Source organism: Poecilia latipinna, unplaced genomic scaffold (genome assembly GCF_001443285.1).
Source record: "Poecilia latipinna isolate Pla-1442-1.1 unplaced genomic scaffold, P_latipinna-1.0 Scaffold3521, whole genome shotgun sequence".
NCBI lineage: Eukaryota > Metazoa > Chordata > Actinopteri > Cyprinodontiformes > Poeciliidae > Poecilia > Poecilia latipinna.
Window position 1 is genome coordinate 27,828 of NW_015116137.1, and position 15,410 is coordinate 43,237.

General features: G+C 37.4%; 2 protein-coding genes across 3 annotated transcripts in view; both read left to right on the forward strand.

Moving 5' to 3' along the window:
* Window positions 1-5,471, forward strand: part of LOC106941154 (C-type mannose receptor 2-like) — a 9,181-nt gene extending 3,710 nt beyond the window's left edge. Inside the window, exons 1-5 of one of the 2 annotated variants that reach the window (XM_015024094.1) lie at window positions 2,161-2,237; window positions 3,569-3,643; window positions 3,803-4,195; window positions 4,409-4,756; window positions 5,008-5,471. In XM_015024094.1, the coding sequence (XP_014879580.1) occupies window positions 3,610-3,643; window positions 3,803-4,195; window positions 4,409-4,756; window positions 5,008-5,354 (1,122 nt within the window). In that variant the 5' untranslated portion in view covers window positions 2,161-2,237; window positions 3,569-3,609 and the 3' untranslated portion in view covers window positions 5,355-5,471. Of the gene's footprint in view, window positions 1-2,160; window positions 2,238-3,568; window positions 3,644-3,802; window positions 4,196-4,408; window positions 4,757-5,007 lie in introns of those variants that run through there. The other variant, XM_015024095.1, reaches the window with a different exon arrangement.
* A 6,788-nt stretch (window positions 5,472-12,259) lies between these two features.
* Window positions 12,260-13,762, forward strand: LOC106941156 (L-selectin-like; the record flags this gene model as incomplete). The annotated part of the gene is made up of 4 exons (XM_015024096.1): window positions 12,260-12,287; window positions 12,494-12,871; window positions 13,267-13,365; window positions 13,636-13,762. Coding segments are annotated over exons 1-4 (608 nt in total), but the record flags the coding sequence as incomplete, so codon positions are not given.
* Between the last annotated feature and the right edge of the window lie 1,648 nt (window positions 13,763-15,410).

Consider the following 15,410-nt stretch of genomic DNA (forward strand, 5'->3'; position numbering starts at 1 on the left):
CAGCAAAGATGCAGTGGAGTCTGATTCTGCTCTTCCTGATGGGTAAGTTGATCTGAAACACAACTAGACTACGAGGAAACAGAGATACCTCTGAGTTATCACACAGAAATGTTAATGAAAGCTGTTGTAGAAATTATCCTCATTTAATACCAGCAAGTTTCAAGTCTTCAGCTCAGTGTTGCTTCATTGACTGTCATTAAAGTGAATAAAACCTGGACTGAAGCTCAGCAGTACTGCAGAGAGAAACACACTGACCTGATCACAGTGACTAACATGAAGGACATGAAGAGACTCATCAACATCTCAGCTGGAGATATGAAGGAAGCTTGGATTGGCAGGTCAGTCAACTAGAATTTATCAGAACATGGTACTGGTCTCTGCCTGGAGTGGAGTTTGATGAAAGTGAGACAAACTGGAAGGATTAAGAACCGACTGATAGAGGAATTCAAGGTTCTGAGAACTGTGGGGCTGTGTATCAAAATCTCACATGGCAAAATCAGGGCTGTCATTGGCCTGAATATTTCCTCTGCTATGATGGTGAGTACTGAGAAAACAACAAATTAAAATTTTACAACTTCTCTAATAAAAATGTCTGAAATATTTTGCAAAAAATTTAACCAGGGATTTTAGTTGAAAACAATAAATAAATAATCAGTTTGTGTTCATCTATGTGCAAGTGAACCCAATTATGTTAATCTGAAAACAAATTATAGATGAGGATCTGTTCACTCCACAGAAACTAATAAGACCTTTAAATATCACTTGATTAGAGAGTTTAAGTCCTGGCAGGAAGCTCAGAGTTACTGCAGAGAGAAACACACAGACCTGATCAGTGGAACGAAGCAGCTACAGGATGAAGAAGTGAAGAAGATGATGAACTCTTCAGACAGTAAATCATACTTTGGTCTGTTCAGAGACAACTGGCAGTGGTCAGATGGAAGCAGTTTCTCTTTCAGACACTGGAATAAAAACTTTGACAATCCAGAATCCATCATTGGTCAATGTGCCACGACTGTGTTTGATGATGGAGGCAGATGGCGGAATAAGAACTGTACTGAATGAAAACCCTTCATCTGTTATGATGGTGAGTTTTTGCTGCAGAATGTCTTTAAATGTAACTTAATTCCTAGGAAGAAAAAAGAGCCTTATTATAATGGCTATGTATTTCTGTCATATCTACCAAATCTATTAAAATAAAATTTTGACTTTTATTCCGTAAATCATATAGAAACTATTTTCTTTTAAATCTTTTAAATAGTTCTTGTTGTCAGGTTTGGCATAATGACACATGAAGCTGCTGTTGCAATTATTTAGTGTTTTTTTTCCCCTCTTTATGTAGATAAATTGATCCTGATCAAAGAAGCGGTGAACTGGGAGGACGCCTTGACCTACTGCAGAGATCACCACCATGACCTAGTCACCATCACCAACATGGGTGATCGGAGATGGATCCAGGAGAAAGTCAAGGAGGCATCGACTGATCATGTCTGGATTGGACTGAGCTTCACCTGCACTCTGGATTTGTGGTTCTGGGTCAGTGACGAGGTGGTCAGATATAATAACTGGGCCATGTCATGATCCATGTTTCTGTGTATTTATTTTTAGGGTTTTCTGTGTTCAGTTTCTGTCCTGTGAGTCTCTATTTCTGCGTCTTCCCCAAGAAATCAGCATGTTTCCAGTAAGCAAATTTACTTTTGTAATTTCAATTTGCTTAATTTTATTGTGAATGGAAAGTCAGTTCATGTCAATCTGTATATGGTTACAATGTGTGAGAAACCAGGAAGTGTCTTCTTCTCTCCAAACACTAAACTCCCAGGCAGATACTGATTCAACCCAAAGTTAAAACACATAAACAGTCATCACTGTCATCAGTTTGTTCTGTGAGCTGTCTGCAACATTTTTATTAGAGAGACAATCAGAAACTAAAACCATAATAATCAGTGGTTTTATACTCAACCTGCAGCAGAGCCTCACCAGTAACATCCTGACTGTTAAAGTTTCTCTGGAATATCAACCAGGTTCCCAGGATATGGAGGTTGGATCATTTTGTTTATATTTGTACTTCTTGGTTATAGTTTAATGTTTTCTTGCGAAAGATGTTTTGAATATTTAAATGATGAAATGGTAAAATTCAGCTGCTGTTTCTTTTACCTGGGACAGTTTCAGCAGAGCATCAAGAGGAGAGGAGAGGAGAGGAGAGGACAGCGTCTCATTCACTGAGGGGGAAAAGGAAACATGTAAGTTTTATATCATCATGTTAGTTTTACTGTTCTCACATTTATACAAAGATTTGTGTGAATGTTGGATTAAAAGCTTTATGATGTGAAAATGTGAAAATCACTTTCTTCTGCCATTTTGTGTTATGTTGAAATAATGTTATTCATTTTTTACTCCAGCATTATATTCTTTAAATTTCAATAATTTACACATAACTCTATATTGTTAGATTTGATGGTTTTTCACAAATTAAATTTGTTTCTTGAGTAGTTATTTCACCAAATACTCACTATTTCTTTTACTTTCGCTGAGCAACAATGTGAAAAACAATACTATTACATAAGAAAAACAACTTTTCGTTGTTCCACTTTGTATCCAATTTATGACTGGATACAAAGGCATAAACTTTGTATCCAGGCATAAGATACATGTGATATAAAGATATTAATAGTTATTTCTGTCAAATAGAGGAACTGTAATAAATATCTGTACTTTAGTTAATTTGTCTGTTCTGCTTGATCCTGATTATAGAAGTTATTTTTTTTCCCATTGTAAACTTTGCATAGATTATAAATGATTTCTTTCATAAGCAGAATGACTCCATCGTGCCTTACCCCACCCTTAGTTTGAATATCCAAATAATGATATTAAAATTTCAGTTCTATAACAGAGCTGTGTTAGTGGAGCTCTGCTTGTCATGAAAGGACATAAATAATCTACTGAGAAATTTAGACAAAACAAGACAGAAAGAAAAGGAAGCAGATGGAAATGATGACTGTCTGAGCTTAACTTTTGGTACATGACAAACTTCACTTTTATATGAATGTTAAGTCATGGTTGTGATTTGAGATTTCCTGTGTGTTTATTTTAGGTTTCTTTAGTTTTCTGTGTTCTGTGGAGTCTCTGTGTTGTCCTGTCAACCCCCTGATTGTTCCCTGGTGTCTCTCGTTCCCTTGAGTATTTAAACCCACCTGTGTTCTTGTCCTACTGTGCTGTCTAACAGTGTAATGTCTCGTCTGTGTCTTGTGATGTTCCTTCGTGTTTTCAGTACTACTAGTTTGTGAGCCTCAGCATTCTGCTTGACTACTGCCTGGTTTTTGGAACTTAGTTATGACCATTCATCATAAAATCATTTTTCTCCACTCCTACCTGGGTCTACGGCGCCTCCTTCACCACCTCTCACTACAGCCCATGAGAGTCATGTTTAATGTGTTTATTTTTATTTCTACTTAACAAAAAAGGCCGAGCAGAGTGTCTCCTGTCTGTCTTCATCTCTCTGCTCTCATTGTTTCTCTGTCCAGTGGAGGGAGAGCTGCAGCTTTTCACTGTTTAAATGTTCTTCATCCAACAGAGACAAACTGCTGGAGGAAAATAATTCATCTGACAGCAAAGATGCAGTGGAGTCTGATTCTGCTCTTCCTGATGGGTAAGTTGATCTGAAACATAAACTATGAAGAGAGATACCTCTTTACAATCAAGCAGAAACTTCAATAAAAGTTCTAGTCATATTATATTGAAACTTATAGCCCATATTGTGTTTTGATGAAATCATCCTAATTTAATTCCACCATTGTTTATGTCTCAGCTCAGTGTTGCTTCATGGACTGTCAGCTCTATCAGTTTCACTACATTAATGAGAATAAGAACTGGACTGAAGCTCAGCAGTACTGCAGAGAGAAACACACTGACCTGGTCACAGTGACTAACATGAAGGACATGAAGAGACTCATCAAGATCTCAGCAAGATATATGAAGGATGCTTGGATTGGTCTGATCAGTAAACCAGAATTTAACAGAACATGGTACTGGTCTCTGCCTGGAGTGAAGTTCAATGAAAGTGAGACAAACTGGAAACAAGGAGAACCATCTGATAGAGGAATTAAAGGTTCTGAGAACTGTGGGGCTATGTATCAAAATCAAAATCTCACATGGCAAGATCAGGGTTGTCATTGGTCTGAATATTTCCTCTGCTATGATGGTGAGTATTAAAGTAACACAGAATCTAAACTCAATAGATTGTCTAATAAAACTGTCTGGATAAAATATTTTACAAAAGAAGAAAATTAAAGTATCAATTTCACTAACAAGAAATGGGAATCACTACTTTCACATCATCCATCAATGAACCTGATTTTAAGTTTATCTTAAAAAATTAGAAATGGAGATTGACATGTGTCTGTTCACTCCACAGAGACTAATAGACCCAATAAATATCACTTGATTAAAGACAAGAAGTCCTGGCAGGAAGCTCAGATTTACTGCAGAGAGAAACACACAGACCTGATCAGTGGATTAAAGCAGCTACAGGATGAAGAAGTGAAGAAATTGATGAACACTTCAGACAGTAAATCATACTTTGGTCTGTTCAGAGACACCTGGAGGTGGTCAGATGGAAGCAATTCATCTTTCAGACACTGGAATAAAAACTTTAACAATCCAGAATCCATCAGTGATCAATGTGCCATGACTGTGTTTGATGATGGAGGCAGATGGAAGAATGTGAGCTGTGCTGAAAGAAAACCCTTCATCTGTTATGATGGTGAGTTTTTTCTGAAATAAGACGTCTTTAAATCTAAGTGAATATGTAGAAAGAAATAAAAGAGCTTTATTATACTGTTGAAGTCTTTCTGTCATATACTAAACCTATTAAAAAAGTCACATCATAAATTGCATAAGACATGTAGAAATATGAAACATTTCAGACCTTTTAAATTGTTCAAGGCTCTGTGTCTTGAGATAAATGAAGCTGTAGTTGCAATGATTTATTGTGTTTATTGCTTCTTGATGCAGATAATGTGATCCTGATTAAAGAAAATAAAACCTGGGAGGACGCCTTGACCTACTGCAGAGATCACCACCATGACCTGGTCACCATCACCAACATGGATGATCAGAAATGGATCCAGGAGAAAGTCAAGAACGCATCGACTGATTATGTCTGGATGGGTCTGCGTTACACCTGCACTCTGGATTTGTGGTTCTGGGTCAGTGATGAGGTGGTCAGATATAAGAACTGGGCCAAAGGTGAACCGATGGACGACTGTGACATGTCTGGAGCCATGGAGATGGGAGGAGAACATCAGTGGATGAAGAAAAATGACCTTGAGAGATTTAATTTCATTTGTTTTAAAATGTAAAATCCACTCTGCTTTTTCCTTTTTTTTTACCTTTAGGTTTGTGGTTCTTATTAAATCTTTTACTAAGTTTATTTTTCTGCTGGGAGAAAAGAAAATATTTGCTTTCATTGTCGCTGAGCTTTTTACATAAATCTTGGTGTTTTCTTTAGTTTTCTTCTGGTTTCAGTAACATACATGTGCCACATATTTATACTCCAGATGATTCTTTTTTTGTTCTGTGGACTGACTGAACTGAAACGAACTTCATTGTACTTTCTTTACCATGACAGTAATGTCTGATTCTGATTCCTATGATTTATACTTTTGCTTTTTATTTTTAGCTACTTTAATATTACATAATTATATGGTAACATGGCATTGGTCTTTAAGTTATTAATAATTTTGACATGTTCTTTCAGAATATTATTAGTTTTTTACCAGGAATCATCTTGCAATCAGAAGTTGTGCTTTGATTTCAGCTTCATTTATGCTGATGCTCCTCTGGGCAAATCACTTCACAAGTTACACTGATGTGTGTGTTGGTGTGTGAATGTTTCTCCAGTTATACTAATCTTTTTATATCCCATAAATCTCCTGTGCATACTTGACCATTTACTTTACACAAATGTCTTTCCAATGTTCCTTTTCTTCTGTAATTGTTTTTCTGTCACTTTTTATCTTCAGCTTAATTTTTTTAATCACAATAAATGACGAGTTTTAACTTTATGGTAATTTATTTTTTGATCATTTTCAACCTCTATGAAGCACTTTGTGTTTCATCAGACTGCATTCAATTAAAGTTTGACTTAATTTAATTCATTTATTTTTTTTTAAATTCCTATCATAAGCTTTTTATACACTTTCCACTTATAATGGAAACACAACCCATCAAAACCTTGTAATAATTGATGAGCAGCTTTTTAAATGTTTCTACTGATGATTTAAAGATTCATCTTTGGTATTTGTGGTTGGAACGTCTCCTTGTCATCACCCTAATCTTCAACTCCCTGCAAAGATTCTCTACGAAGTTGAAATCCTTACTGTTTCTGGGCCACCTCAAAATGTGAACATTGCTGCCAGTAAACAGAAACATGCTAAAATTAAGATTATAGAGCTGTAGTGGCCCAGGGGCAAAGCACAACCCACGTATTGAGGTCCTAGTCCTCATGGTGGTGGTCAAAGGTTCAATATCTGGCCTGGAAACATTTGCTGCATGTCTTCCCCTCTCTGATTGCCTTCTTTCCTGTTGAACTACTTTCAAATAAAGGCCACTAGAACCAACAAAACCTTTAAAGAAAAATCATATTTTTTGGATTGAACTGCCCGGATTGATTGAAATTTTTTTACTCATTTTTAGAGAAATGACAGAAGTAAAACTTGATCAGCAGATGGCAGAATGTTCTGGATAAACAGAAGATACAGTCTGGAAATGTTTCTATAAAACTATCAGGGCATCAGATCTTTTTATAAAATTCTTGACTGAGATGTCCAGTCAAGAATTTAGCAGGAATAACAGGTAAAGATTTAAAAAGTTTGCCAAGAGAGCTACAGTCATGAGAAATTATACTTTATTTTTCTCAAACTTTCCTAAACCATCACAAGAGCAAACAAAAATCAAAAAGTAAAAGTGAAAAATGAGTCAGCTTGGCTGTTTGTTTTTTCTTTTTTTGCCATGTTCTTGAAAAGATGCTAGAGCTTTACAGTGCTGAGCGCTTTGCAGAAATTTCCAGATGTCATCGCAGTATTGGGACACATTCATGTCAAATATGAGCCACTGTCTGGGAGGAAGTCAAACAGCTTGTGCTGCTTCTCAACGTGGACAAAACAAAGGAGATTTAGAGTACACTAAGAAAAACCACCTTGTTCAATTTACTTCATACAGTTATATCGATCATTTTCATGAGACTGAGTTATGATCAGTTTCAAATGACTATCAAGATGCCAGTAAGTGACTTGATAGCTTATTCATCCCCCTGATCTTTTCCATGTTTTGTCACAGTAAAATCACAAACGTTGATATTTTTCACTGGAATTTTATGATGAAGACCAAAACAAAGTGGTGTACAAATGTGAAGTGGACAAACAAAATTGTAGATGACTCAAAACATTTTTTTACAAATTGAAAAGTGCGGTGTGCAAAAGTGTTCAGCCTGCCTGAGTCAGTATTTTGTAGAACCACCTGTTGCTTCAAGTTTTTAGTGTTTCTACCATCTTTGCACGTCTAGTAACTGAAGTTTTTCTTCATTCTTCTTTGCTAAGCAGCTCAGGCTCAGTCAGATTAGAAGAAGAATATTTGTAAGCAAAACATTTCAGATTGTGCCACAGATTCTCGCTTGGGCTTAGGTTTGAACTTTGACTGGGCCGTTCTAACATGAATATGTTTTGTCTTAAACAGACTCAAAGCAGTTTGCTTTCATGATTGTCCTGTATTTGGCTCCATCCATCTTCCCATCAGCTCTGCTCATCTTCCCTGTCCCTGCTGAAGAGAAGCAACCCCAGAGCATGATGCTGCCACCACCATATTTGACAGTGGGAACGGTGTGTTCAGAGAGATGTCCACTGGTTTACATTTCGGCCAAAAAGTTCAGTTTGTTCTGGTTGTACAAAATCTCCTCCTTCCACGTGCTTGATGTGTCCAACATGGCCTCTGGCAAAGTGCAAAGGGACTCCTTATGTTTTTNATAAATATCACTTGATTAAAGAGAAGAAGACCTGGCAGGAAGCTCAGAGTTACTGCAGAGAGAATCACACAGACCTGATCAGTGGAACGAAGCAGCTACAGGATGAAGAAGTGAAGAAATTGATGAACTCTACAAGTGATTCCTCATACATTGGTCTGTTCAGAGACACCTGGAGGTGGTCAGATGGAAGCAATTCATCTTTCAGACACTGGAATAAAAACTTTAACAATCCAGAATCCATCAATGATCAATGTGCCATGACTGTGTTTGATGATGGAGGCAGATGGAAGAATGTGAGCTGTGATGAAAAAAAACCCTTCATCTGTTATGATGGTGAGTTTTTGGTGCAATAAGACAAAGTATTTAAACGTAACTGAATATGTAGGAAGAAAAAAAGAGCTTTATTATACTGTTGAAGTCTTTCTGTCATATAAATACTAAATCTATTTAAAAATTGTGACATCTACACATACATTTCATAAGACGTAGAAATATGAAACATTTCAGATCTTTTAAATTGTTCAAGGATCTGCATCTTGACATAAATGAAGCTGTAGTTGCAATGATATAGTGTTTTTATTGCTTCTAGATGCAGATAATGTGATCCTGATTAAAGAAAATAAAACCTGGGAGGACGCCTTGGCCTACTGCAGAGATCATCACCATGACCTGGTCACCATCACCAACATGGATGATCAGATATGGATCCAGGAGAAAGTCAAGAATGCATCGACTGATTATGTCTGGATGGGTCTGCGTTACACCTGCACTCTGGATTTGTGGTTCTGGGTCAGTGATGATGTGGTCAGCTATCCGAACTGGGCCTCAAATGAACCGATGGACGACTGTGACATGTCTGGAGCCATGGAGACGGGAGGAGAACATAAGTGGATGAAGAAAAATGACCTTGAGAATTTTAATTTCATTTGTTTTAAAACGTAAAATCCAATCTGCTTTTTCTCTTTTTACTTTTAGGTTTGTGGTTCTTATTAAGTCTTTTACTGGACATTTATTTTTCTGCTGGGAGAAAAGAAAATATTTTCTTTCATTGGCGCTGAGCTTTTTACATAAATCTTGATTTTATCTTTGGTTTTCTTGTGGGTTCAGGAACATGCATGTGGCACATATCATTTATATTCCAGATTATATATATTTTTTTGTTCTTTGGATTGACTCAACTGAAACGAACTTCACTGTGCTTCTTTTTACCATGACAATAATGTCTGATTCTGATTCTCATCATCTATACTTTTAGTTATTAAATTTTAGCTACTTTAATATTATCTAATTATATGGTAACATGGCATTGGTCTTTAACTTATTAATAATTTTGACATGTTCTTTCAGAATATTATTAGTTTTTTACCAGGAATCATCTTGCAATCAGAAGTTGTGCTTTGATTTCAGCTTCATTTATGCTGATGCTCCTCTGGGCAAATCACTTCACAAGTTACACTGATGTGTGTGTTGGTGTGTGAATGTTTCTCCAGTTATACTAATCTTTTTATATCCCATAAATCTCCTGTGCATACTTGACCATTTACTTTACACAAATGTCTTTCCAATGTTCCTTTTCTTCTGTAATTGTTTTTCTGTCACTTTTTATCTTCAGCTTAATTTTTTTAATCACAATAAATGACGAGTTTTAACTTTATGGTAATTTATTTTTTGATCATTTTCAACCTCTATGAAGCACTTTGTGTTTCATCAGACTGCATTCAGTTAAAGTTTGACTTAATTTAATTCATTTAATTTTTTTAATTCCTATCATAAGCTTTTTATACACTTTCCACTTATAATGGAAACACAACCCATCAAAACCTTGTAATAATTGATGAGCAGCTTTTTAAATGTTTCAACTGGTGATTTAATGATTCATCTTTGGTATCTGTGGTTGGAACGTCTCCTTGTCATCACCCTAATCTTCAACTCCCTGCAAAGATTCTCTATTAAATTGAAATCCTTACTGTTTCTGGGCCACCTCAGAATGTGAACATTGCTGCCGGTAAACAGAAACATGCTAAAATTAAAAGATTATTTTAAAGCTAAATCAAGCTATGAGTTAGAGTTAAAACAATATTTTTTCGTTTGAACTGCGTGGATTGATTGAAATTTTTTTTACTCAATTTTAGAGAAATGACAGAAGTAAAACTATCTAGAACAGTCTAGATAGACAGAAGATACAGACTTGATAAGTTTTTATAAAAACTTATCAAGTCAGCAGAATCAGATAAATATCCGTCCAGTCAAGAATTTAGCAGGGTAAAGAGGATTTAGAAAGTTTTCCAAGAGTGCTACAGTCATGAGAGAAATTAAACTTTATTTGTCTCAACTTTTCCTAAAATATCACAAGAGCAAACAAAAATTGAAACTTAAAAGTGAAATATTAGTCATCTTGGCTTTTTTTTTTGCCATGCTCTTGAAAAGATGCTGCAACAAGCGCTGAGCTGTGCTCCATTCAGAAATGTCCAGATGTCATTGCAGTATTGGGACACATTCATGGGAAATATGAGCCACTGTCTGGGAGGAAGTCAAAAGTCAAACAGAAACAATAAAAAGAAACACCCTTGTTCAATTTACTTCATACAGTTATATCCATCATTTTCATGAGATTGAGTTATGATCAGTTTCAAATGACATGTTTTGTCAGTAAATCCACAAAAATGAATGTTTCACTGGAATTTTACAATAAAGACCGACACAAAGTGGTGTACAAATGTGAAGTGGACAAAAAAAATTGTAGATAACTCAAAACATTTTCTACAAGTAACAAACTGAAAAGTGCGGTGTGCAAAGGTGTTCAACCTGCCTGGGTCAGTATTTTGTACAACCACCTTTTGCTTCGAGCTTTTAGTGTTTCTACCATCTTTGCACGTCTAGTGACTGAAGTTTTTCTTCATTCTTCTTTGCTAAGCAGCTCAGACTCAGTCAGATTAGAAGAAGAGTATTTGTAAGCAAAACGTTTCAGATCGTGCCACAGATTCTCGATTGGGCTTAGGTTTGAACTTTGACTGGGCCGTTCTAACACGAGTATGTTTTGTTTAAAACAGACTCAAAGCGGTTTGCTTCCATGATTGTCCTGTATTCGGCTCCATCCATACTTCCTGTTTATAGTTTAATGTTTTTTTGTGAAAGATGTTTTGAATATTTAAATGATGAAATGTTAAAATTCAGCTGCTGTTTCTTTTAGTTGGGACTGACCGGTGCAGCGCCCGCTTCACGGCAGATGCTGCACCCATCCGCCTGTCGGTCTTCTTCCTAAGGCACTCTACCTTTTTCCGGCTCAAGACCATGACCTCAGATTTGAGGCACTGATCCTCATCCCGGTCTCTTCACACTCGGCTGTGCGCTGCTCCAGTGAGAGCTGCAGATCACGATCCGATGAAGCCAACAGGACCACATCATCCGCAAAAAGCAGAGATGTGATCCTAAGGCCACCGAACGGATCCCCTCAACACCTTGGCTGCGCTTAGAAATTCTGTCCATAAAATTAATGAACAGAATCGGTGACAAACGGCAGCCTTGGTGGAATCCAACCCTCACCTGAAACGAGCCCGACTTATTGCCGGCAATGCAGACCAGAATCTGACAGGGACCTGACAGCCCGTATCAAATGGCCCGGTACCCCATACTCCCAGAGAACCCCCCACAAGGCCCCCTGAGAGACACGGTCGAACCCCTTCTGCTAGTCCACAAAACACATGTAGACTGGTTGGGTGAACTCCCATGCAACCTCCAGGACACTGGACCAGCTCAGGTTCAATAGCTGGTCCAGGTCCAGTTGAACCTGCTGAGGGTCCAGGTTCAACTGGACCCTCAGCAGGTTCAATAATAAAAAATTAAAATAATTATATTAATATTTATATTCTATAACAGAGCTGTGTTAGTGGAGCTCTGCTTGCCATGAAAGAACATAAATAATCTACTGAGAAAAGCTTTAGAGAAAACAAGACGGAAAGAAAAGGAAGCAGATGAAAATGACGACTGTGTCTGAACTTTGCTTTTGGTACATGACAAACTTCACCTTTAAATTAAAGTTAAGTCATGTTTAATGTGTTGTATATTTTTATTTTTAATTAAATAAAAAGGCCGAGCAGAGTGTCTCCTGTCTGTCTTCATCTCTCTGCTCTCATTGTTTCTCTGTCCAGTGGAGGGAGAGCTGCAGCTTTTCACTGTTTAAATGTTCTTCATCCAACAGAGACAAACTGCTGGAGGAAAATAATTCATCTGACAGCAAATATGCAGTGGAGTCTGATTCTGCTCTTCCTGATGGGTAAGTTGATCTGAAACACAACTAGACTCTCTGGTTTCTATTATGTTAAAGTCAGATTCAGAACACTGCTACTTAGTGAATAATCAACCAGGAAGTACAATTGTAACACACAAATTCAAATTGATAAATCATATTACTGTAAAAGATGTGTTGGTTAAACTGCCACTGCTCGTTCGTCTATACAGAAATGTGTTTACTGTCTACAGCTCAGTGTTGCTTCATGGACTGTCAGCTCTATCAGTTTCACTACATTAATGAGAATAAGAACTGGACTGAAGCTCAGCAGTACTGCATAAAGAATCACACTGACCTGGTCACAGTGACTAACATGAAGGACATGAAGAGACTCATCAACATCTCAGCTGGAGATCAGAGGGAAGCTTGGATTGGTCTGTTCAGTGAACCAGAAGTTAACAGAACTTGGTTCTGGTCTCTGCTTGGAATGAAGTTCAATGAAAGTGAGACCAAGTGGAACGATGGAGAACCATCTGATAATGAAACTGAGAACTGTGGGTATTTGATTGAAACTCCCAAATGGGGAGATGTGAGTTGCTCTACTACAAGATATTTCCTCTGCTACAATGGTGAGAATGCATGGCTAATTGCTTGCTATTTTTTTTCTTTAAATAACCACATAGTTTCTTTAGACACTTTGTTTTAGGTTCTAAATTAAATAAAGAAGCTCAGAAGGAATTTATGTGTGATGTGAATTTACCTAATTACTTCACAGAAACCAACACAACCCACAAATATCACTTGATTAAAGAGAGGAAGTCCTGGCAGGAAGCTCAGAGTTACTGCAGAGAGAAACACACAGACCTGATCAGTGGAACAAAGCAGATAGAGGATGAAGAAGTGAAGAAATTGATGGAGTCTACTAGCAGTAAACCATTCATTGGTCTGTTCAGAGACACCTGGAGGTGGTCAGATGGAAGCAGTTTCTCTTTCAGACACTGGAATAAAAACTTTAACAATCCAGAAACCATCAGAGGTCAATGTGCCGTTGCTGTGTTTTATGGTAAAGGCAGATGGAAGAATGTGAGCTGTGCTGAAAGAAAACCCTTCATCTGTTATGATGGTGAGTAATGCATGTGTGTGTGTGTGTGTGAGAGGCTGTTCATGTCAATAGTGATGCATAAAATCACATTTGAATCTATCAACATATATCCTACGTACCTTTGTGTTAATGTTTTTCAAAATTATTTATTAATTATCTTCATCCACATGTCTGGTTAAAAAAAATAATTTGAAAATGTTTCTTTGAAACCAAAGAAACATTTTTATTAACCTTTTTCTGACGTTACATAAATAAATGATGTTAACTGTTTTCTTATCTCCAACATGACAGATAAATTTATCCTGATCAAAGAAAATAAAACTTGGGAGGACGCCTTGACCTACTGCAGAGATCATCATGATGACCTGGTCACCATCACCAAGATGGATGATCAGAGATGGATCCAGGAGTATCCATGGTAAAGGCAGCATCGACTCCTTTTGTCTTGATTGGACTGCACTACGCCTGGACTCTACATTTCTGGTTTTCGGTCAGTGATGAGCTGGTCAGGTATGAAAACTGGGCCTCTTGTCCACAGATGGACGACTGTGATGTGTCTGGAGCCATGGAAACGAGAGGAGGACATAAGTTGGGAAAAAAACGACAGCGAGACGTTTAATTTCATCTGTTCTAAATACTGAAACAGTTTATCCGTTTCTTGCTGTTTTGCTCCAAGTTACTTTTGAATTCTCACAAACACATTTTGGACTATATATTACATAATGACCCTGAATGTAACGCGCATGGGTCATTAAAATGTATCCAATGCCAATTTAATAGCAATTTATTTTACCACAGTGTGATACAAAGTTGTAGCCCACTGTGTTGAGAAACAAATCATCCCTCTATAGGCTGCTCTGTCAGAACCAGCCAATCAGAGCAGAGGGGAGGGTCTTAGCCAGAGGTTGTGGTTGACTTCTTTTTGTTGTCCATCATTTCGACTGATGGCGTCAAAAATATTAATCATATTTTTACCCATCAATTTTTAAATAATACTAATGATATTAACAGGTTATTCAGTTGCATTAAATTCTATTTGGGTTAATCAATATTCAAGGAGAGAATCCAGATCCCGTCAACACATCCAGCAGATGAACACATTTTCTCTACAGAGACAAAACGTGTGACCCAAATAACTACATGTAATAATATATAGTTATCAATAATAATTTTATCTACCTAAATTATGAACGGTTCACCCGTTGTGGGCTGAACGCAAAGCCTCACAACTTCCTGCTTTTCCGCATCTGGAGGGGAAATCTGTGCTGGAGTTTAGATTGGACACAGTCTGCAAAGATTGTGTCTGAGCCAGATCCAACCCGACTGATTAACGTTTTAATCAGCCCTTGGTCCGAGGCTGAATTACACCCGACGTAATATTTTATTTAAAATTTTACTGATTTTGTTTTTATCTCACCATTTGAGTTTGCCAGCCTCCGCCATTTTTCTTTTGACTGCCATAATCTTCTCCATCTCTTCTCGACTCTGTACACCAGTGTACACTGAGTACGCTACTTCTTCTACTACACTGTTGATTAGTTAGAGCACTGCTGCCANTTGTTAATCCACAGTACTCAGCCACGCCCTTTACTCCTCCCAAACTCCAGCGGACTGACTACTGACCAGCTCTCCATCTCATGGGTCCGAAAAGCCTCTAATTCCTGGGTATTACCGCAATTAAGAATGTAGAGAACTTTTTGTTTAAGCTGGGATCGAGAAAGATTCGTCTAAGCTCTAACTACCTTCATCCAGACGTTATGACCCGCTTCAGTCTATGATTCAGACATCGGAGTAGCCCCGCCGGTGTCCGAGCTCATAAACCACGTCTGTTCACGGTAGCTCTTTCCCTGTCATTAACGTGCACTTGTTTCCGGCCTAGATAATTTTAGAGACTAGGAATAAGTCCCAGGGTCATTATTTATCTGAACTAAAGGACGTACGAAGCCACCCAATTTACTAGGACCATTAACATTGATTTCACATTAATCAGAAGAATTAAATCTAGTTGATTCAATTAATTTAACTGTCCACAACATCAATTAGACTTTAGTATTTTTATTAGCAAG